Genomic DNA, 24,173 nt, shown 5'->3' with positions numbered 1-24,173 from the left:
GTCCCCGCTGCTAGAATCGACACATCAAGGGATCGCAGCTAAAGAAATCGACGCAGCGCCGCTTGTCGCCGCCGCATAGTTCGCCGCCGCATCCCAGATTTCCACGCATTGTCCCTGTGTGGCAAGTTTTCCCCGACGCATCACCCGCGGATTGGAGTTGTCTCAGAATCGAAGCATCGCTTCCCCCTACAGACCGCACCCACACACCGCTCCCCTGTGCCCAGCGGAACTGTCGCATTGTATCCACGAAGGTCTCAGGAATCAACATATCTCTTTGTTTTTCGACGCTTCCCATCACTGCGGCTGTTTGGCTTGGTGAATTTTGTCGCAAAAGCAGGTACTTTGCAAGAAATCACGCATTCATAGTTTTCTTTGGGCTCAGTTGCTAAAACCTTTTGAAAGTCATTTTTTTTATTACTTGTATGTTGGATTTTTGGCATTTTCGTCTTGTTAAGCTTAGATAAAGATACTTTATTTTTCTAAACTGGTGTGGTGTCCATTTGTGGCGTTATCACTGTATTACTGTGTGTTCTGAGTACAAATACTGTACACATTGCCTTTGGGATAAGCCTGTCTGCTCGTGCCAAGCTACCTAGGGGCTTAGCAGGGGTTATCTAAAGTGTGTATCCCCCTTACTCTGACTAGAAGCAAGGGTCCCTATTTGGACAAGGGTACCTACCACTGCTAACAAGAGACCCCCATTTCTAACATTGGTGATCAGCGGTGAGGATTTGAACTTGTATTTGTACTTGACCCACAGTGATTAGTGTACATCATTAGTTTAGTGCAGACCTCTACGCAACCACATACTGTGTTTTATTTTGGTTCTTTTTTTGATTTGACCTTTGATTTACCCACTCATGCCTCAGAATAGTAAAGCAGCACGTGAGGTTGCAGATTTGTAGTTTGACTTTGAATTGTTAAGCAGTTCCAAGGGAGAGCAACTCAGGCAATTCTGCAAAAACTTTGGTTGTCCCATAAAAAGCCACTTTAGAAAAGAGGAGCTACAGAAGGCCTTAGGCGCCTGGTGGGAAACCAGAAAAGCTGGGGAGACAGATAATGCAGAAGTGGAGGGGGTACACCAGAGAATGGTTTCATATCACAAGATTTGCTTGTTGGGAGAGCAGCTTCTAGGGCTGGCAGAAGTCATTCTTCTAGAAATTAGGCACCATAAGACATGGAGGAAAGATGCAGGGCCAGAGATCATGAGTTAGAGGTCCTGAGACTAAAGGCAGAGGAGAGTAAGAATGCTATTGCTTTAGAAGAGAAAAAGTTGCTCTTTGCCCATGAGTTAACCATGTGGGAACTGGACATTAAAGCTAAGCAGGTAGAGTCCAGTACAAATGGTGGCAGCGCACAGCCTGTGCAAGGTTAAAAGGTTTACATACCCAAGGATGTGGTACAGAATTTCCAGAAGAGGGAGGATGTGTATGCTTGGTTTGCAGCATATGAAGTTGCATTGCGTATGCATGAGGTCCCTGAGAAGCATTGGGGGGCGGGCCTGTGAAAACACTTTGAGGCCACGGGGAGAGACACCCTGACACCCCTGGAGAAGGCGGGTACACTGACCTATCCCAAGATGAAGGAGGCTTTATGCCTCAGGTATGGGCTCACACCTGAGCAGCACAGGGAAAGGTTTAGGACCTTTAAAAAGTTTGAATCTCATACTTGTGTTGAATGTGTGAATATGTGTAACCGTGCACTGAATGGTTGGATAAAGGGCAGCAAAGTAACTGATTACCAGAGGTTGAACAACTTGATTGGTTGGGAGCACTTGAGTAGTCTGTGTGTTCCAGAGCTGCGCGAGCATCTATTGGATAGTACGCTCACTGATCCCAGGGATCTTGCTAAGGAGATGGACCTCTGGACTAGCACCAGGGTCCACAAGGGGATTGTGGGAAACCCAGCCAAAGGTGGGCAGGGTCCCCAGCAGAACAATGGGGGGGGACAAGGGTAACCAAAAGGAGTTTTCTAAAGGGCCCCAAAACAGTTCCCAGGGTCCCCAGCCCACCAGTTCTAAGAAGCCATTACCCCATAAGGGAAGGCAAGACAACCAGGGTGCCGGCAGGTGTTATCAATGTGGTCAGGAGGGCCACATTGCGAAGGATCCCAAGTGCCTCAAAGCACCACCAGCACCCACTGGTGCACCGTCACCAGGGTTAGTTAGTGTAGTGCTGGGGGAGGAGTGGGTTCCTAGTGAGGGAGATGAGTCAGCTGTGATGACCCTAGCCTGGTTAGGAGACAGAGAGATGGTCCAGGAATCCAGCCTGTCGGATAACACTAGAAAGTACCTGCAGTGGGTGACCATCAATGGGAGGTTGGAGGCTCTGAGAGACACAAGAGTCAGTGTGACATCTGTCAGGTGTCAATGGGTGTCTGTATAGTAGGTCATCCCCAATGTACTTCACCCTGTAGTTGCTGCAGACAACTCTGAGCACCTGTGTAAGGTGGTGCAGGTTCCCTTTGAGTGGGGGGGGGGGGTCTCAAGTTCCTTGAAGGTTGTTGTAAGTCCGTCCATGCCTGTTGACTGTCTGCTTGGCAATGACCTGGAGAGATCACCGTGGAAGGAGGTGGAGCGCCAGGCTCATTTAAAGATGTTGGGACTGCCTGAGTGGGCCTGTGTGACCACTCGGTCAATGGCAGCCAGTAAGGGTGATCAAGAGAACCTGGAGCCTGAAAGAGAGGCCAGCTGAGTGCCCCCAGAACTGTTTTTTATCTGGGCCCGTAGCCCTTGCACAAAGAGAACAAAGACAATGTGGAGTAAAAGTATCAGACCCAAAACCCCAGACTTTAGACTACTTCTGGAATCAAGAAGAACCTTTACCAAGGAGAAGAGCTGGAGAAACTGAGGAGAAATATTGCCCTTGCTGTGAGTGTGACCACTCGGTCAGTGGCAGCCAGTAAGGGTGATCAAGAGAACCTGGAGCCTGAAAGAGAGGCCAGCTGCCTGCTAGAAAGAGGAAGGGCAGAGGACGTGGGAAACCAGCCCCCAAAGTTCCCACGGTCCAGGAGGAGGCAGAACCTGAGGGAGATGCCCTGGAACCTACAGGGGAACAAGTGGCCAAACTTGGAGACCTGCCTGAGCTGACCCATTCAAAGTGATACAAAAGGGGGTGGTGATGGACGGAGCATCTGAACCAATAAAACACTCACACCCAGTCAACAGATCTGGGTTTAATCCATCACCGTTCTTTAGCCCACTCTGCCACCCCAGTTCAGACATGGCCATATGCAAATCAGTCTGACCCTGTGCCTCATGGGAACAGTCCAGCCCGAGCTGCCAAGCCATGCCTTCCCTGGACCAGAAACAAGCTTCCTAGGACCGGTTTATGGCATTACAGCTGTCTTCAGCCAGGCTTGCTTGAATCCAGTGGCAAAGTGAGCAAGGGACTCACGTCTGAGCATACCCTGCCAACGTATGGCGAACAAAGCGGAACAAAAAGGGGTGGTGATGGACGGAGCATCTGAACCAATCAAACACTCACACTAAGTCAACAGATCTGGGTTTAATCCATCACCGTTCTTTAGCCCACTCTGCCACCCCAGTTCAGACATGGCCATATGCAAATCAGTCTGACCCTGTGCCTCATGGGAACAGTTCAGCCCTAACTGCCAAGCCATGCCTTCCCTGGACCGGAAACAAGCTTCCTAGGACCGGTTTCTGGCATTACAGCTGTCTTCAGCCAGGATTGCTTGAATGCAGAGGCAAATTGAGCAAGGGACTCAAGTCTGAGCATACCCTGCCAACTTATGGTGAACAAAGCGGTACAAAAGGGGGTAGTGATGGGCGGAGCATCTGAACCAATCATACACTCACACCCAGTCAACAGATCTGGGTTTAATCCATCACTGTTCTTTAGCCCACTCTGCCACCCCAGTGCAGACATGGCCATATGCAAATCAGTCTGACACTGTGCCTCATGGGAACAGTCCAGCCCGAACTGCCAAGCCATGCCTTCCCTGGACCGGAAACAAGCTTCGTAGGACCGGTTTCTGGCATTACAGCCGTCTTCAGCCAGGCTTGCTTGAATCCAGTGGCAAAGTGAGCAAGGGACTCACGTCTGAGCATACCCTGCCAACTTATGGCTAACAAAGCGGTACAAAAGGGGATGGTGATGGACAGAGCATCTGAACCAATCAAACACTCACACCCAGTCAACAGATCTGGGTTTAATCCATCACCGTTCTTCAGCCCACTCTGCCACCCCAGTTCAGACATGGCCATATGCAAATCAGTCTGACCCTGTGCCTCATGGGGACAGTCCAGCCCGAACTGCCAAGCCATGCCTTCCCTGGACCGGAAACAAGCTTCCTAGACCGGTTTCTGGCATTACAGCCATCTTCAGCCAGGCTTGCTTGACTCCAGTGGCAAAGTGAGCAAGGGACTCAAGTCTGAGCATACCCTGCCAACTTATAGCGTACAAAGCGGTACAAAAGGGGGTGGTGATGGACGGAGCATCTAAACCAATCAAACACTCACACCCAGTCAACAGATCTGGGTTTAATCCATCACCGTTCTTTAGCCCACTCTGCCACCCCAGTTCAGACATGGCCATATGCAAATCAGCCTGACCCTGTGCCTCATGGGAACAGTCCAGCTCGAACTGCCATGCCTTCCCTGGACCGGAAACACGCTTCCTAGGACCGGTTTCTGGCATTACAGCCGTCTTCAGCCAGGCTTGCTTGAATCCAGTGGCAAAGTGAGCAAGGGACTCATGTCTGAGCATACCCTGCCAACTTATGGCGAACAAAGCAGTACAAAAGGGGGTGGTGATGGACGGAGCAACTGAACCAATCAAACACTCACACCCAGTCAACAGATCTGGGTTTAATCCATCACCGTTCTTTAGACCACTCTGCCACCCCAGTTCAGACATGGCCATATGCAAATTGGCAGCAGGAAGGGGGTCCCTCCAGGGAGGATTTCTGCAAGGGACAGATGGAATGCCCTACTCTTGTTGGTATGCGGCAGCAGGCTGCAGACCAGGCAGCAGGTGGTCAGATCACATTTGATTTATTGGGAGAAAGGACTCCTTTACAGTGAGCCTAAGGTTGCTGAGCCCGGGGCAGCCCGAGTGCTGGTGGTCTCAGCGTGCTACAGGACATTCCTACTGGGTCTGGCTCGTGACTTTCCTTTGGAAGGACATTTGAGGTGCGACAAGACCTATCAGAGGCTTGTCACCCACTTCTACTGGCCCCAAATGCAGAGGAACATTGGCACACACTGTAGGTCTTGTCTGACTTGCCAGGCTAGTGGCAAGACAGGAGGGAAGAGTAAGGCTCCCCTTCAACCCTTTCCTGTGGTGAGCACCCCTTTCGAGCGGGTGGGCATCAACATTATGGGGTCCCTGGAACCAAAGACAGCCTTAGGCAACAAGTTTATTTTGGTCTTGGTGTACCATGCCACCCGGTACCTGGAAGCTGTCCCTCTCAGGACAATTATGGCTCCTGTGGTGAGCCATACATTTATAGGGATTTTTACCCATGTGGGGTTCCCCAGAGAGGTAGGGTCTGACCGTGGTACAAACTTCATTTCCAGGTATATGAAGTCACTGTAGGAGAAATGTAGTGTAATGTACAAATTCACCACTCCTTACCATCCCAAAGGGATGGGGTTGGTTGAGAGAATCAACTGAACCCACCCTGAAAGGCATGAGAAAGGGTCTTGCAGAACCCATGAGACACAAGTGGGACGTCTTTTTACTATGCCTGTTGTTTGCCTATAGGGAGGTCCCTCAGAAATCCTTAGGGTTCATTCCCTTTGAATTGCTGTATGGGCACCCTGTGAAAAGACCTCTGAGTCTGGTGAAGGAGGGCTGGGAGAAAACTCCTGCTAAAACCCCATAAGATGTGTTTAGCTACATGCTGGTTGTCAGAAACCAGACTCAACGCTTCAGGAAACTCGCTCAGGTGAACCTGGAAGCCAGCCAGGAGGAGATGAAACAATGGTATGACCAGAATACCACTCTGGTTGAGTTTCAACCTGGCCAAAAAGTGTGGGTTATGGCACCAGTGGAGCCTTGTGTGCCCCAAGACAGGTGGACTGGTCCATTCGAGGTGATGGAGTGCAAGAGCGATATAACCTACCTGGTTAACTGGCAGACTCCTAGAAACCCTTTGAGGGTCCTGCACGTGAACTGCCTCAAACCTAACTTTGAGAGTTCTGAAGTTACAATGCTCCTGTCTACAGACGATGGAATGGAGGAGGAGAGCGAGCCTCTTCCTGACCTCCTGTCAGCCAAGGAACATGATGGGTCAGTGGATGGAGTGAGCCTCTCTCCCACTCTGACCCCAGAGCAGCAGAGGGACTGTTGCCAGGTGCTGGGTACAGTTCGCCTTCCTGTTATCCTTGACTCCACGAGTCACCAATTGGTGCGTCCATGATATGGACACTGGGGATAGTTTAACTGTGGAGCATAACATTTACAGGGTAACTGACTGGGTCAGTGCCAGCATTAAGGAAGAGGTTTCCAAAATGTTGGCGTTAGGGGTGATTAAGCCCTCCAGCAGCCCTGGGCTAGCCCAGTGGTCTTGGTTCCAAAAGCTGCTGCACCCGGTGCCACTCCTGAACTCTGGTTCTGCGTGGACTACTGTGGGCTCAATGCCGTCACCAGGACTGACGTGCACCCCATCCCCAGATCTAATGAGCTTGTTCATGGGCTTGGAGCTGCCTGGTACCTTAGCACATTTGATCTAACATCTGGGCACTGGCAGATTGCCTTGACTGATGGGGCAAGAGAGAGGTCTGCGTTTTCAAAACCAGAGGGGCACTACCAGTTCTGTGTCATGCCCTTTGGGTTGAAGAACGCCCCTGGCACGTTCCAGAGAGTGGTCAACCAGGTATTGTCCGGGCTGGAGGAATTCAGCGCTGCTTACCTGGATGCCATTGTTGTGTTCAGCTCCAGCTGGGAGGAACACTTGCAACACCTCTGTGAAGTGTTGAGGGCTCTGCAGAAGGCAGGCCTCACTATCAAGGCCAGTAAGTACCAGATAGGGAAGAGTTCTGTGGTGTTTTTGGCACCAGGTAGGAAGCGGCCAGGTGGCGCCCCTACAACCTAAGATCAACACCATTCTGGCTTGGGAGTCCCCCAAGACCCGGACAGAGGTGAGACCCTTCCTAGGACTGTCTGCTTGTGCCAAGCTACCAAGGGGGGGAGCAGGGGTTATCTAAAGTGTGTATTCCCCTTACCCTGACTAGCAGCAAGGGTCCCTGTTTGGACAAATGTACCTACCTCTGCCAACTAGAGACCCCCATTTCTAACAAGTAGTTTGCCTGCTCGCACCGGTGTGGGCAGGGAAACTTGTGCTTGTTCCCATTCGGTGGGAACATTTTTTAATAGCTCGCAAAATGGGAGTAAACACAATGGGCCTTATTATGATATGCTGTCAAATGGCTTTCCGGCTGACATCAGAGGTTTTCGTCTGACTGCCATATTACAATACTGGTGGTTGAAGGGAAACCCGTGGGGGAATTCTGCTCTGCTTCCGACGGGCAGATCGTAATCCCCAAAATGGATGCGGTGACTGCTCAGGCACCGTGTGAGGGGATTATGATGCATGTTTCCGACAGTCTTTATATGGCAGTCTGACCGCCATAGAAAGGCTGTCAGAAACGGACTGTGGGGGGCCCCTATCAAGGCCACCGTACCCCACCCCTGGTCTCCGCTATGAGCCCTGGGGGCAAAGATCTATGCGCCGTGTGGCAAACTCCACATGGTGCCTGGCACAAGATTCATGGATGTCTGAAAACATACATTTTTCTTTTGCAGCTTGTGCTGAGTTCCTTTTCCGGCTTCTGCACAAGCTGAAAATAAAAAATGTATGTTTCTGATCACCCACAGTGCAGTCGCATCCTAATTTGGCGGGCGGAACAGTCGACTAATATTTGGGCTGATTCCATCCCGCTACTGTGTTGGTCAATCAAAATCTTTTCCCAGGGGAAGGAACTTTAAAAATGACCCCTTTAATAATTACTCAGCTCTGGGGTATAAGGTCCCGAGGTCTAATATGGCTTGGGGAGGGGAGATGCACACCCTCTTCACCTGTTAAATTTATTTTGGCCCCTGGGGTTACGGTCCCTGGTGCCTTTTAAGGCTTGGGGAGGGAGGCCACATGGTCTATTTCCCCTTTTTTTAGAAGTGGTCCATGGGATGGGGTCCCGGGTCCCTGGGTCAATTTAGGGTCAGGGATGGGGCTGCATTTACCCCTCCTCTTAGTCGATATATTTTGTACCGGTGGATGGGGTGTCGAAGGCCAACCTTACGCTGCACATGCCAAAGGCTACGCTTGGGGGGAGGTTAGAAGCCTGCTGGGGAGTTGTCCACAGGGCTTGGCTACAGGACAGGCCCTGTGGTCAACATTCCGCTGTGCACGGCCAAAGGCTGTGTGCAGCTTGGAGTTGGCTGCCTGCGCTGGACTTGAAAGCAGGACCTGTCTGCAAGACATGCTTTGCTGCTAATCCCACGCCATGCACTTCCAAAGGCCATGTACAGCGTTTGGTTCGCTGCAAGTCAGGACCTGTGGCCAAGCCCAAGATGCGTGTGTCAAACGGCCATGCACAGCCTGCGGTTCGCTGCCTGCGGGGTTGGTTAGACACAGGGCCTGGCCACAGGAACTTTAAACCTGACCTGGGGGTAGTAGCAGCATTCCAGATACATTTAACAAAGTAAAAGGAAGGTAATATTCAAAGGCAGTTTGAGCACTTTCAGTAGTTTGATTGTTTGGACCAGATGGACTGTCACGCAGTAGGTTCTTAGTGGATTAAACTCTATTGCTCTATTAGTGTGTCAGCAAAATGTTATAAAAACGATTGTTTATGTTATTTTAGGACAATGTCACGAAGCAAACACTTGTGGCAAAATTGTGGCAAATATTACAAATGATAATCCGCTAATCTCCAATCAGTATATGTGTGTGTGTCAGTCTGTGAGAGAGAGAGAGAGAGAGAGAGAGAGAGAGAGAGAGAGAGAGAGAGAGAGAGAGAGAGAGAGAGAGAGAGAGAGAGAGAGAGAGAGAGAGAGAGAGAGAGAGAAGGGGAGAGAGAGAGAGAGAGAGACTGGATATTGCCTCCCTGGTCCAGTCTTAGCAAAATTATCATCAAATATGCAGTCACTCCTCCGATGACTCATGTTGGGTGCAGGTTTCTCGTCTTATGTGAGCTGTTTGAAAAGTAACACTTGACAAATATTAATGACTGTTCATTTAGTATGATCATAGTAACAAAATATCTGTGAACCCTCTTGTCATCTTACCTGATGATCCATTGAAAGAGCAATTGATGACCCCCCCAGACAGTTCAAGGAACTGTCCCCAGACTCGGGAGCACCAACAGTCATAGATGTGCAGAATGCCACAGAGGAGTAAACAGGTGTCACCAAAAAGGAACAAATCTTCTACGCAGCTATGTCCTAAAGAGAGACGGGAAACCAGGAGAAAGGAAAGAGACAACAGACATGTAGGGGAAAATGCCAACCTAATAGCTACAGAGAGTTTTGCCACCAAGGAAATTGCGAGGCAACTTCTGTTCTGCTATCTCTACTGAAGCTACCTGGAAATGGCCATCCCGCCCTTCCTATTCCATTGGTCTCACACCAACCCATGACCCAGAAGTTCAGCCTCCTGATTGATCTCCCCTGGCTCCACAGGTCCAGCCGCCACCTTCTCTTTTTACCCAATGCTTTTCTTTTCTGACCCTGTCATACTCTTATCCTCTGCTGATTTAGATTGTATGAGTCAATTTCCTCACCCCCTGTCAACTTGCAGTCCTTTGTATCGGGTTCCTTATAGAAACGGGGAAGAAAGTATCTCACTCCTAATAAGTAGGCCCTAATATGAATGGCATATAATACTATTGTGTTTGAAATATTTCATGATCTTTAAATCGGGATTGCATATCTTTGATTTTTAAATCACCAGGTTTGGCTTAGGGCTATTTGATGAACTACTGGCAAACCAGTTAGAGTCCACTTGGTGGAAGTCCTTGATAATGAACATTGTTAAAGAGACACCTTCACCTAGTAGCTTTTGTATTGACACCTCTGCTATTTTTCTGGATCCAGTCTGATGCCTGGGGGTAATTCTAAAGTGAGGATTACATAACTAATTAGTAATTTTAGACAGGAAAGGTCAAGATTGTATGTTGTGAAAATACTTTCTGCTGAAAAAGAAATCTCATCAATTTCAGTTTTGAAAAGGATGAAAACAATGTTGATGTTTTACTAAGAACTGTGCTATTTGTCCACAATTAGAAAATATAAAAACCACACCTTTTAAAATTAAATTATAGTACAACTGTTGCTTATGTGATAACCACTCTGCTTAAAACAGTATTTTTGTATCTAAAGCACCATCCTGTGTTTTGCTGATGACCTGCCTCTTGTTCACGCCTCTTTGGTCGCTTCCGGTTGTGTACTGCTTGTGGTGGATCACAGATTGGAAAACACCTGAGAGAGGTACTATCTAGTGATGAGATTTACTGCACCTTTATTTGCAACCCTTCTTTTGATATGCATGCAAAAAAAATGTGGGGGTGGATTTACAATATTATTATGATAATGGCTTATAGCAACCTGTTTGTGCGGCAAGGTATATCTAGTGCAAATAATAAAATGTATCTTCCGATATATAGTCCCTCCTATGCAAATCAGTAATCACATTCCTTTTGAAACATATTACTTTCCTCTAATTTCAAGGTTCTAGAAACGAATTTAGTTTCGAATGTGCATAGGATGCCTTGTAGCGGGAATTCCATTCTCCTACAGAACTGTGCATAGAGACCTGGAACCTCAGTGAATTAGGATGGCCCAAAACTCACCTCAGTACCCCAAATCCCCTTACCGAGCTAGCTACAGTGTCTCATTGGTCATAACAAACTCCCAATGTTTAGACAAACCAGAACATGAACTTAGATTACCTCAGGTATCGTGGAACACATGAACACTCTTTCGCTATATAATCATTTCAAACCAGAACGTGGAGTAAATGAGGACACGTGCATATTTGAAATATTTATTTACTAATGCAGGGTTCTCAAACGCAGTATCTTATATAATACAAGCAAACATATTATAAGCAACAAAGTTATCAGCATAGTTACTAGTCCATAAAAGGCGAATGGTGACAGCATACTAAGATGCTGAAATGAATAGGAATTAACAACACCTAATTCTCACCCTCCCTATTTAGCATAGTATATTTATATCTATGAAGGTCTCATTTGGGTTTTAGCAGGGCGGGCCCATACCTCAAAATCTCAGTGGCAGAGGATCACAACATATTCCACCAGCTCTCTGCATGCGAAGCACCATCAAGTGTGTTACGTGTGTTTTCAGCAAAGCAATATAAAACCCGCTTAGAGCCAGATTTTGGCAGCAGCATGTGTGTTATGTCTAGGGAGGTGCGAAGATCAGACCTCACAACAACCCTGTGTCGAGTTATCCTTGGAGACTTCAGCACTCACTGTGCAGACAGTGTACCAAGCAAAGCTGATATCAGAGCAATAACATATTATTTCTCAAGTAAATCACGAAGCTCTTCTGGTTTGAAAGATAAAATAACAATTATGTGTTGTGTGCAAAATGAAGCAAAAGGAAAAATGGCGTTTAAACATTTAATAAGCTCATGCTAACTTAACACAGTATATAGAAACGAAATAGCTATATGACACCCCCCCAATGATCCGAGCACGGTCAAAAATTAAGAAAAGGTAAGACCAGAACAGGGGCATAACATGAAAGCAGAGTTCAATAATAACGAGCTAAGCTAATTTTCAAAAGCAGATATGATGGCCTTACAGCGGCCAAATAAAAAGGTCTAAACTTTTCAACACAAGGCCAACTTTCGTACAAGTCAATAGGCCTGGGGTGTAGAAAAAGAATTGTTTGTAAGCAATAAGCACCCCCCCCCAAAAAAATGCAATCAGGAACGTGCTAATAGCAAAAGTCTCGAAGGCTTCTCAGGATAGGACTGAATATGCAAAATATGCAGTTACAGCCTCCAACATGAAATCACTGTCATCATCCGAAAACAGTTCAGCCATCCAATTAAGTAGTGGGAAAGAACATACGTGCTCCTCCAGCACTGGATCCTCTAGCATCATCAGAGGACAACTCGGTGGGTTCTCAAGAAAGCTCTGTGCCAAGAACTCATGCGCTGCTGCGAGTATGTCCCAATGACCCATTAGTCCATGCATCGCTGCCAAGGCCATAATCCTTTCGCCAGAACAAACCAACTCGTGAGCAACTACGGGGCTCATCAGATGATTAAAATCGATGTCAGGAGACACCGTCATGCAGAGACACAAATCAAGGGCCCAGTCGAAATCGCAGCTCAGGCAATGAAACACAGGCTGGACACATGTGAAATAGGAAAACCGAAACGATAATCCAAATGCCGTGCTTAAAGTCGCAAGCGGCAGGGTGCCATAGTAATCAAGCATCCGGTTGCGAAACAGTGGCAGGAGGGGCTCTGCGGCTTCTAACGCAGGATGGGCATCCATGTTTAATAAAACAAAATATCACCAGAACGCCTGCAGCCAATGCTAGCAAAACAGGGAAGCCACCAAACAGACTTGAAAATATAGAATGAAAGAAGGCAGGGATGACTCCAAATATTTTCTCGAATGAAGGCACGAGACCACTGCTAACTATTTTAAAAAAGTGAGCAAGGCCAGAAGTGGAGGAGGCATTAAAGATTTGATGAACCAGCTCGCTGAAATGTAACGGCAAATCAGTATTTAAAAGCGCCTGCACCTCTGTGCGCGTGTTAGCTATGTGAAGGACGAATGTTTCTCGGGCTGAACTCAGGGCCACCTCTTTTTGAGACAAAAGGGCTCTTATTCTACTCATACCATTGAAATCTGCCTTCAAGGTTGTGATGCGCGGCCAGATGGAAACATCTGAATTCCCATGCATAGGAGGATACAGAACGTTTTTGCAACAGACCACACGTTCTGATACAGTTACCACATAAGCGATACCTTTAATTAACCCACAACATTCCTTGTTATTCAACAGTAAATAACTACCATTCGCCAGTAATGTGAAAGTTGGAACGATTGCGGGAACCGGAGTGCCTTTCAAAACACAGGCTAAATTAGGCCGGTCCTGATTACAAGAACCATGTAACTGGATGTGCCTGCATATCAATGAATGGTCAGGGGACTCTGTGCATTCTTCCCCATTAAGATATACTTCTTTCTCGTCTTTCAGGCACCTATAAGTGAATGGAAGCGACCATGCCTCATGGAGGAATGAGCTACCTAATGGTTCATATCTCCCTATCGCAATGTATCACATACAATTAGTAAACTTGTACAAGGCAAATGGTAATGTGATTAATCCGTGGATAAGCTACGTTGCAGCAGTGGCCTCAGCTACAGAGAACGGTAAAGATTCCAACCTCTCAATGTGTAACATGGAAAAGGATGCGTCACACATTGAAAGCATGCGCTGTTTGTCAGTCAAATTAAATGGGGCAAAGAGGGAGGACACGTTCATGTAATTCCAAGGCACTCTACCACCCTTAAGCGTCTGCAGGGTCCACGCAAATTGCATTATAGAACGCAATTGATTTTGACCATGGTATAACACAGACACTTCATCATGTACAATATCAACAACAGAGGATACAATATTATTCAACGTGTAAATGCGGGAAGAAAGCATGTTAATACTGTTATCGACAACTGCAAGCACCTTTTCCAAATTAGCTTGATCAATAGCTCTAAGGCGCTTAGCAGCCTCAATTTGTGAAAGTTTCCAGATTTCATTGCAAACTGCATCAATCCACCGTTTAGATCTACCACTAGCCGGGCCCTTTATGAAATCATTTAAATCCACATTATCAGTCAACTTGGATAGATGTAATTTAACTGCAGCTAATGTAGAATGTTGTAGCCAATTCTGACGTAATTTGCCAACTGAGTAAGTGGTGACAGAAAGATCAGTAACAAAACGGGGATCAGGCCTGACTTGTGTAAAACCTTCAGTTAAACCCAGAAAGCGACGTTGGCAAGAATCAGAGCTTCTGTGCCACATCAGCCAACCCTTCGGATCCAAACTGGATACATTAAAGGATGAATTGTGCAATAATGTTTATAATTCTCAAATGGAAAACTGTGTGAAATTATTCCAACCGGAATATTCTTCCAAATCAGGAATAGTAGGAGTATTTAATTTTTTTGAAGTAGCCAATCCAAAGCATGTTGTCTGGAAAATGGTAGAATTTAAAAACAACATATGATTTGGGATGAGACATGTACGGTGCAAAGCCTCAGTGCCTTGTTCCTGCCAACTTTTAGAACCCCAAACCGATTTAAGGTCAATGGTTTCCTTCCATAGCTCGTAGCCCTCAACAGCTAATTTGTCTAGAAAGGACTTCGAATACAACAATTTGGTATCGGTAAGTCTAACTTTGGACATGGACTTTTGTGTCATCTTAAAATAAAAGGGCTCAGGACTTGATTGATTAAAGTCGGTAAAATAAGTGTACTTTTTCAAAAATGTACTGGAGCTGCCTTGTAATGGTGCTGGGCAATGTTCCCATTTACAGTACCCCTTCTGGAACTCGTTTTATGCAGAAAATGGTTACCAAAATGTTGAAAGTACAATAATTCACCTTAATTAGCAGATTCTAAATATAAATCTTCAGCATCAAAGGCAGCATAATATTTCAAATCAGAGAATAATGATTCTACGGCCTGAACATCCCAATCATCAGAACGTATGTTTTGTTTCACCACATCCCCCATGTTCACTCTGAGTACATTAGGGACATTAACCACTTCAGTAGGGCCATGGATTTGAAATTTAACTGCATCCCACACAATCCCATCAAGAACAGGCCAAGCAGTGATGTTTACAAAATTCAAGTCTCTCTTCAGTCTGTGTGCTGAATGTGACGAGGAAAGGGGGGCCAAAGTTCCATTAAGATGCCGAATGAATGTTCTCTCCTCGACATAGTGTCCATCGATGAGACGGAAAAAATAAAACACAAAACCATTTGACATAAAAAGGTAAACTGAAAAAAGTACCAGCCAAATATATGTCCAAGGAGGGATCAAAAAATGTTTTTTAAATAATGTAGCATAAACTGCAAAACGTGAGGGTTTTTTCGAATTAACTGAAACAGAGTCAAATGAGAATCTGGATTCTGTGGCCAAACGTGTTTGTAAATCAGGCCTCGACAAATCAACAGGATAGGCGTAATCTAGGTCATGTTATTAACGGGAAAAGTATTCAATAAAGGATTGGAAACAGCAGGCATCTCGAGGGCCACTTCTGACTCAGCATTAGAAGTAGTGGCCAAAACAGAATTTCTCACAATCGAAGGACAGGAGACCGCCGATGTCATACCATGAAGAATCGGCCACCCTGTGTATCTTGACATTGTCAATAGAGATAAACCTGTTTTCCTTACGACCTGGAAGAGGTGGTAAAATGACTGTTCTTGTGCCCTTCTTCACTCCAAGAATGGGAACCGGTGCTCGATAGGAAGGACCAAATTCTTTCTTGTTATCGATCTTCTCTCGAACCAGTTCTCCAACTTTGGGTAGCCAGCCAACTACCGGGATCTGCAACGCATCATCCGATGTGGAGGGCAAATGTTCCTTTGCAAGACTGTCTCTGGTCTTTTGTAGATCCTGTAAAACATTGCAATGTTCATCTACGTCAAAGGCCGTGGCTTGAGCCACGCAGTCTAGACCGTCGCGGTCAGGGACATACATCTTGATACCAAAGAGCATTTCGTACAGGGTCCGCCCACCCAGAGACCTTCTATGGAGATTATTAAGAGCACGCTGCACACCATTGAGATGGGCCAACCAGTTTCTGCCAGTGCCTATAACTCGTGCTGTGAAAGATTGCTTTAAGTCACGGTTCATTCGTTCCTCTACACTATTACCCTCAGGTCTGTATGGAGACGAAAACTTGACTTGGACCCCCAACAAAATCATAGCTTCCTTATACGCCTTAGAGGCGAAAGCCGGATCCTGATCCGAATGGAAGGTACCATAGGCAAAAATCCCTACAAAGACACGCAAATCTCTTATGACAGTCCGTGAATCTGCGCTGCGATGGGGCCAGACCCACACAAAGTGTGTGCATGAATCAACTGCTACTTAGATGTACTTATACGCAGTATCAGAAGAAAAAGGACCGCAGTGATCTAAATAAACGCAACCCAGTAGTTTATTAGATATGTACAACTGTGTCTGAGGCGGACGCGCAGCAGTTGAAGGCTTAATCTGCTGGCAAATGTCACATTGAAGGACATAATCGCGCATCTGTTTGTATAGTCCCCGCCACCAGAACCGTTGTTGTAGCTGAGTTACAGTGGCCGAGACGCCCGCATGCGCAGACGCCACACCTTCATGCGCCGCTGTAATCAATGTAGCCCTGCGATCCAAGTTGGGAATCAACCGTTCCCCAACAGCAGGAATTTTCACATAAGGAACCTTATCGGGACTTAAGTGGTATGTGTACTTCGAAGGGAACCCTGTAGGATATTTACTTCCCTTCTCAGTGGCAGCTACAGCCGCCAAGATGTCATCATCTATTTTACTTTTGGTCCGTGTAACTACTGCAACTAAATATTTTGATACTGCAGATTTCGCCGCTTCATCAGCAAGCGAGTTACCGACAGCGTGAACTCCAACACGCTGATGGCCGAGAGTATGAATCACAAACACAAGTGGCAACTGCTCTTTAAGCTCAGCCACTTGGACCCAGATCATCTTATGTTTTATTGTGCTACCCATGGAATCACGAAAGTCATTCTGAATCCAAAATAACAAGTTCTCATTGTAAGACTGGACACAGTAGTAAGAATAACTTACGATAAGTGTTGTCACACTAGGATCAGCGTACTCCAATGCAAGCATCAGAGCACTAAGTTCTGCTAATTGTGCGGTGCAGTCCCCTAGTGTCTGCGTGTGCACGACACTGGACTTGAACTCATCGTTCACTATGGCACCGACCACAATGGTGCATGCAGAAACGTAGGCATGTTTAGAGCCATGCGCAACCTGCGCCGAACCATCAGTGTAAATGATGCAATGGAAATCCTCCAAGGGTCGCATTGCTAAAGGAGCCGGATGAACAAATTCATACTGTAAGTACTCCTGCGACCGTAATGAGGCGTCAAAAATAAACGTGACATCCTGGGACGTCAAGAATGCAGCCCATTGAATCCACTGAGGGTGCAAAGCTTTGGAATTTGGTACTCTGCCTTTCGTGACTGCCTCAAAGGCAGAATATGCAAACACAACAGGTGATGGACCGAATGTGGATCAATGTCACACACTCAACCCAGTCCAAAGATCTGGGCCCAAATCCTTCGTTTTTTTGCACTCCACACCACCCTGGGTTAGACAATGGCGATATGCAAATCAGCTCTGACCCTGTGCCCCATGGGAACAGTCCAGTCCGAACTACAAAAGCCATGTCCTTCCCAGAACGGAATCAAGCATCCGAGGACCGGACCGGTTTCGAGGTAACACCTCTCATCAGCCCGGCTAGCTTGACTCCAGTGGTGTGGAGTGCCTGGGACCCACGTCTGGGCATCCCCAGCGCACTTAGGGCGGAATATGCAACCACAACAGGTGATGGACCGAATGTGGATCAATGTCACACACTCAACCCAGTCCAAAGATCTGGGCCCAAATCCATTGTTTTTTTGCACTCCACACCACCCTGGGTTAGACAATGGCGATATGCAAATCAGCTCTGACCCTGTGCCCCATGGGAACAGTCCAGTCTGAACTACAAAAGCCATGTCCTTCCCAGAACGGAATCAAGCATCCGAGGACCGGACCGGTTTCGAAGTAACACCTCTCATCAGCCCGGCTAGCTTGACTCCAGTGGTGTGGAGTGCCTGGGACCCACGTCTGGGCATCCCCACCGGTCCGGTCCTCGGATGCTTGATTCCGTTCTGGGAAGGACATGGCTTTTGTAGTTCGGACTGGACTGTTCCCATGGGGCACAGGGTCAGAGCTGATTTGCATATCGCCATTGTCTAACCCAGGGTGGTGTGGAGTGCAAAAAAATGATGGATTTGGGCCCAGATCTTTGGACTGGGATGAGTGTGTGACATTGATCCACATTCGGTCCATCACCTGTTGTGTTTGCATATGCCTCCAAGGCAGGACACGGAGTAACAACCAACATGCGCTTTCCCTGTGACAGGGCACGTTCCTTAAGAATTGCCATCTGCACAGCCGTCAAAACTTTCTCCACAGTGGAAAAGCGCAATTCAGCGGAAGTGTACAAGTGTGACTTGTAAGCAATAGGTACTGAGTCTCCTTCATTAAAAGTCAGGTACGTGAAACCCACCGTCCCAGGGATAATTCTTATCACCAGGTTGGTCTGGTTATCACGAGTCAGTAAGAATTTAGAAGCGAGCAGATCAGCTTGCAAAGACTGCAGAATAGCTGAATGCTCAGGCAGCCAGCATGATTTGGAAAAAGTTGGTTGTATCAAAGCATACAAAGGCTTGATACGCTGGGCATATTCCGGAATGTATGTCCTCCCGAAATTTAAGAAGCCCAGTAAAGACTGTAATTTTTTCAGTCTTGTCGGAGCGTGCAGTTGTGCGCATTTCTCCAGGAAGTGAGGAGCCAAACCTTTTCCTTCATTGTTGAGCTCGTAGCCCAGAAACAACACTGTGTACTCTGCAATGTGCGATTTTGCAAAGTTAAATTTGTAACCCAAGTTTGCAAAGGTACAAATAATTCAGTTGACTCAACACAGATGCTCCCAAAGTTCTTCGTCTGTGAGATATATGTCATCCTCATACGAACAAGCATCCGGGTCGACTCTCTCCAAAAGAGAGACAATGCGGGCAGTAAAAATCCCAGGACTATTCTTATAGCCCATAGGAAAACGCCGAAATTGTTTTTTGACACCGCCGCAAATAAAGGAGGTCCATTGGGAACATTCAGCCTGATTCATGAAGCAAAATTGCGATCGCAATAGCTGCGAAAAAGCTATTGCGAGCGCAATTGTCAAAATCGGTATTCTTGATGAAAAAAGCGAATTCGCAAACACAGAATAGCGAAATCGCTAAATTATTCCCAGAATCCCGGCAGTAGCCCATTAGCGAATCGGAAATTGCGAGAAACCACGGATTCTGCGAAAAAAATAGCGAAATCGCAATCGCTATTCAAGAAAAATCGCAAATTGCAAAAAACCCGTAAATCGCTTTTTGCGAGGCGCAATTTAAGGACAACCCAAAGCAGGTGGTAACCATCAAAGCCCAGGAAAAAAATATTTGAAAAACCGTTTCCCAATCAGCAACAGGTGCTGGCCTGACCAAACGCACTTAAGGAGATGCAGCAACAGCATTAGGAGTCTCACAATGCCAGGACTCTACATGGTGGTCAGGCGGCGAAGGCTACAGCGAGCAGCACGGAGGAGACGTAGGATTCAGGAGAGGATATTCCGACAGCGGGTCACCCTGCTGGGCCAAATCAGAGAGCAAATATACGCAAAGTACCGCCTGAATGGGCCAATGATCATCAAGCTAATTCAGGACCTTGACCCCCTGATGCAGCACCCAACAAGGCGGACCAATGCCGTGCCCACACATGTCCAGGTATTGTGCAGCCTGCACCTTCTGGCCTCCGGGAGCTTCCAGGGGATAGTTGCCGCTGCTGGGGGGACATCCCAGCCCACCATGTCCCGCTGCCTAAGGAGTTTCCTAGATGCAATGCTGACCCAGCTACACCAGCACATCAAATTTCCCACCAGCCAACAGGAGTTGGATGAGACCAAGCATCAATTCTACAATGTTGCGCATTTCCCACATGTGATAGGATGCATTGACTGTACCCACATCCACATCTGCCCACCAGCTGAAACGGAGTACATGTACCGCAATCGCAAGTCCTACCACTCCCTCAACATCCAGATGGTGTGCAATGCTAAGACATACATCACGGACATAGTGGCACAGTACCCGGGGAGCACACATGACTCCTTCATATTCCGGCACTGCGGCCTCCACACACGACTGGCCAGGGGAGACTGTGGTGAAGGACACCTACTTGGTAAGTACACTTTGCCCACAATGTTACACTGTGATGAAGTAGCTGCGCTGCACAGGCACTCACCCTCTGCTCCTCTCATTCAGGTGACAGTGGCTTCGCCCTCTGTGAATACCTCCTCACCCCATACCTCAACCCTGCTACACCACAGCAACGGCGTTACAATGTAGCACACATATGCACAAGGAATTGCATTGAGAGGATATTTGGGCTACTGAAGAGCAGATTCCGCATACTGCACAAGACTGGTGGGGCCATGTACTACAGTCCTGATGTGTGCTGCCGCATTGTGGCTGTGTGTGCAATACTACACAACATTGCTACCAAGCGCCGGATACCTGTAGAGATCTCTGGCAGTGAGTCGGAAGGGGACGACCGGCCACCTGCACATGTGCGTCATGCACGCGGGGAGAATCCAGCTGAAGGACACAGACGCCGCAACCACATCACAATGAACAGTTTCTAGTGCACCCACTCCCCTCACCCAACAATTCACAAATGCATGCCAATGGAAATAATGACAGGAGGCCGATGTACGATGCTAGAATAAATAATATTGTTGAAGGCACAATAATAATGACATTTTGCAATTCTTCACATGTGAGCAGTAAAGCGCCATACTGCTCTAAATCATACACAGGACATGGTTCTATCATCAGCATGTCCCTGCCAATGGACAGTAAAGTCAAGTGCGCCTCCGGCGCGCGGCACCCAATCGCCTCTGGCTCATCCTCAGGGACGGCACGTGAACCCGCAGTGGGCCTGCTGCTGCGGCGTAGCACACCGACCTGTGAGGCAGACAGGCTGCTGACACTGGAGGTCCCCTCACTGGTGTCGTCCCCACCACCATTGGCTGGGCCAGTTGGATGTAGTGCCAGTACGGCCCTGGTGACCTGCTCCAGTACTCGCGCCACATCCTCGCAGCATTGCACCATCTGCTGCTGCATAGCCAGGGACCGACGTGAGAGCCTGGCGGTGGCGGCGGCGGGCGATGTTGCGCTGCGAGATGATGGCCGCAGTGTTAGCCTCCATGGCAGTTGTCATCCGCTCTATCCTGTCCGACACATTTGCTACATTGCGCCCAATGTTGTGGAGCTGGAGTTGGATTGCCCCCTGGCGTCGTGCCTGCAATTGATGGATGTGCAGCATCCGGCGTTCTATGCTGAGCCCTGGCATGCGCACAGCCATCCCCCTCCTGCCGCTGCGTGCTGTGCTCTGCTGGCGATCCCTGCCATGCCTGCTGTGCTGGCTGTCCAGAGTGGGTGTGCGCACTGTCGCCGCTCTAGCAGCACCAGATGTTGAGGGTCCCACTGGTGGTGGTGTTGCGGTTGCCAATGGTGCAGCGCCTGATGGTGCTGGCGCAGATGGTGGTGCTCTAGCAGCAGGGATTGGTGCAGCGCCTGATGGAGCCGGCGCAGATGGTGGTGCTCTAGCAGCAGGGATAGGTGCAGCGCCTGATGGTGCTGGTGCAGATGGTGGTGCTCTAGCAGCAGGGATTGGTGCAGCGCCTGATGGAGCCAGCGCAGATGGTGGTGCTCTAGCAGCAGGGGTTGGTGCAGCGCCTGATGGTGCTGGATGTGTGGCTGTTGGCACCTCCTCTGCATCCTCTGGTGCCTCATCTATGAGCAGCCTATCGCTATCGCTGCTGTTGTTGTCAGTGCCACCTGTGAGGAAAAGTGGACGTAGATTATTTGCATGTATCTTTCACACGTGCAGTTGCTACATGCATGCTTGCTGACATTCCCTGACTGGCTGTGGCATTGCGTACTTTGGGACATGTCTGGCTGCATTGGAGTTTTTGTACATTGTGGGCAGACTACATGTCCCACAATGCTTTTGGGCATATCCTAATGTTCATGGATTGCATGACTTGGTTTGATTATGGGAGGCTATAGGGTCATGGCCATTGTTAGGGGACAGGGTCGCAGTCGCATGCCACTTACCTTGGCTGTCTTGGGTGGGTCGGGATGAGTCCAGAGTGCTGACCCCTATACACGCCTCTCGCTCAAGTGTGTCCTCCACACGGTCCTCCATGGGGGTGTTGGGAGGGACTGTTGGTTCTTCACCTCCAGTAGTCTGGCTCTCGCCCAGCCTCTCTGCCACCCTCTCCTTGGCACGACCTCGGAGGTCGTACCACCTCTTTTTTAGCTCGTCGAGCGACCTGTGTGTCACACCCACAGCGTTCACTCTGGCGCCGATCCCCAGCCACAGTTGGCGTTTCTCCGCCTCTGGAACCCTCCTGGAGTCCTTACCAAATAGTTTTGTGTGGTTTTCAACCACTCCGTCTATTAGGTGCTTCAACTGCTCAGAAAATTTAAGCTTGCGCTTGCGCCCGGTGTCACTGGGCCCTGGTGCTGCATCCTCTGCCATTGCTGCAGTCACAAAAGTGAAAGATTTGAAAGTTTGGAGGTGTTCTGGAAGGTGCTCTGTGTGATGCAGCCTCGATATCTGCCTCACTGTTCTGAATGGGGGTGGGAACTGCCTGCTTCCTGGTTGTGATGTCATCACTGTGCTCAAAATGGGACTTCCCGTTTTTGCGATCTCAATTCCTACACGGATTTTGACGGAAATTGCGATTTTTCTGCGATTTTGAAAAATCGCTGTCGCATTTTGCGGCCGCTTGCGATTCGCTTTATTTTATTGCAGATTTTGATGAATGACGTTCTGCGAATTCTAAATTGCGATTCGCTGTGAATCGCAATTTATAATTCGCAGAATTCGGTTTTCATGAATCAGGCTGTTAGACCATCCAATCTATGGGCATAAAAACCATTGGAAATGTCAAGCGTGGTTTTCAACCGCTTACGCACAAGACTATTCACTAGGGCAGAGCCGTGAGTATTCTGTACTGCACAGTTACGGCAATGCGAGTTTAAATGCCGGTAATCCAATACCAAACGATACGAACCGTCTGGCTTGTTCACAGTAAAAAGAGGGTTATTCATCGGTGACACACATGTTTCAATTACACCTTGATATTCCAATTGTTCAAGGATAGCCGCGACGGAAGCCTTGGCTTCACGCCGTATGGGATATTGAGGTTGAGGTTGCGGCTGAGACCGTAAAGGAATCTGGTGGCATGGGGACAATTTATCCCAACCACATTGATTGCGGTACACAGCCAGAGCCAGAGCCCACTCCTCTGTAAAATGCAGCGCATCCTCTTTCGAGACTGTGTTTGTGAAACTGGGGAGTATTACCTCCTCCCCTCGCGGAGCTGCGAGAACGAAAGGTGGGGGCCAGTCAGCCTCCGAAAGCAAAATATCATACGTAGACAAAACATTTTCCCAAAATATCCCTTTAATGGTTCGCTGTATGTCACCTTCGATCAACAGGATAATTTCAAAAAGTCTATCAGGGGGAGCAACTCTTGTATCAGCTGTTTCAATCACAACATAAGTATCAGTCGCTGTCACCTTCAGTTGTGGACGCAGGGTCTCTCTCACTATGGTAATCTCCGCCGCGCTGTCCAGCAAGGTCAGAGCCCACGTCAGATTCCGAAACCACGTTCTCACTATCTGTGGCATATCGATGCGCTGTTAAGGCCGCGACTTTCTTCTTTGCAAACTGCGGTCTCTTCGGTGTCGAGCCTTCCTGCCTGTCTGCACCGTTTTTCGGGCGGGGCTGGTCATGTCCTTGTTGGCCACCCGACCCCTGCCGCCCCCTCCACCAACGGTAGTCGGGCCGATGAGTCCTGAAAGGAACGAAGAGAGCGTTGTTCAGAAGCCTGAAAACGATCAGAAGATTTAATCATCGCGCGATCGTGCAAGTCATAAACATGTTCAGATTGCGCAGGTAACGGAGACGCAGGACGAGAAACTTGTGTTTGTTGTTGTTGCTGTTGCTTTCCCTGTTTCTGTTTTTTAGGCCAATTCTGTTTCTTGGACTTGGGCTGAACCTCCGTTTCCAAAGCTTGTCCCTGGGGTTGCTTTTTCTCCTTAACAGAAAAAGGCTTAAGACCCTTAGTATTGCGGCCCACGGTTTTATAAGCCGCCACAATAATTTTCGCTAACTGACGGGGTTTCTCGGCCTCGGGAAGCGCCGCCAACGCATTTGCAACCTGAAAGTTCACTGCATCCCCCTTGACATTAGCAAGGATGAGATCGCAAACCACATCAAAGGTGCCACACAG

General features: G+C 48.1%; 1 protein-coding gene across 1 annotated transcript in view; it reads left to right on the top strand.

Annotated features, from left to right (window-relative positions):
• LOC147683454 (diacylglycerol O-acyltransferase 2-like) overlaps nucleotides 1-24,173 on the top strand; it is a 421,011-nt gene that overhangs the window by 244,122 nt on the left and 152,716 nt on the right. Inside the window, exon 4 of the mRNA XM_086943875.1 lies at nucleotides 10,344-10,451. Within this exon, the coding sequence (XP_086800001.1) occupies nucleotides 10,344-10,451 (108 nt within the window). The remainder of the gene's footprint in view (nucleotides 1-10,343; nucleotides 10,452-24,173) is intronic.

Source organism: Lissotriton vulgaris, chromosome 11 (genome assembly GCF_964263255.1).
Source record: "Lissotriton vulgaris chromosome 11, aLisVul1.2, whole genome shotgun sequence".
Taxonomy (NCBI): Eukaryota; Metazoa; Chordata; class Amphibia; order Caudata; family Salamandridae; genus Lissotriton; species Lissotriton vulgaris.
This window is presented reverse-complemented; position numbering and strand designations above follow the sequence as displayed.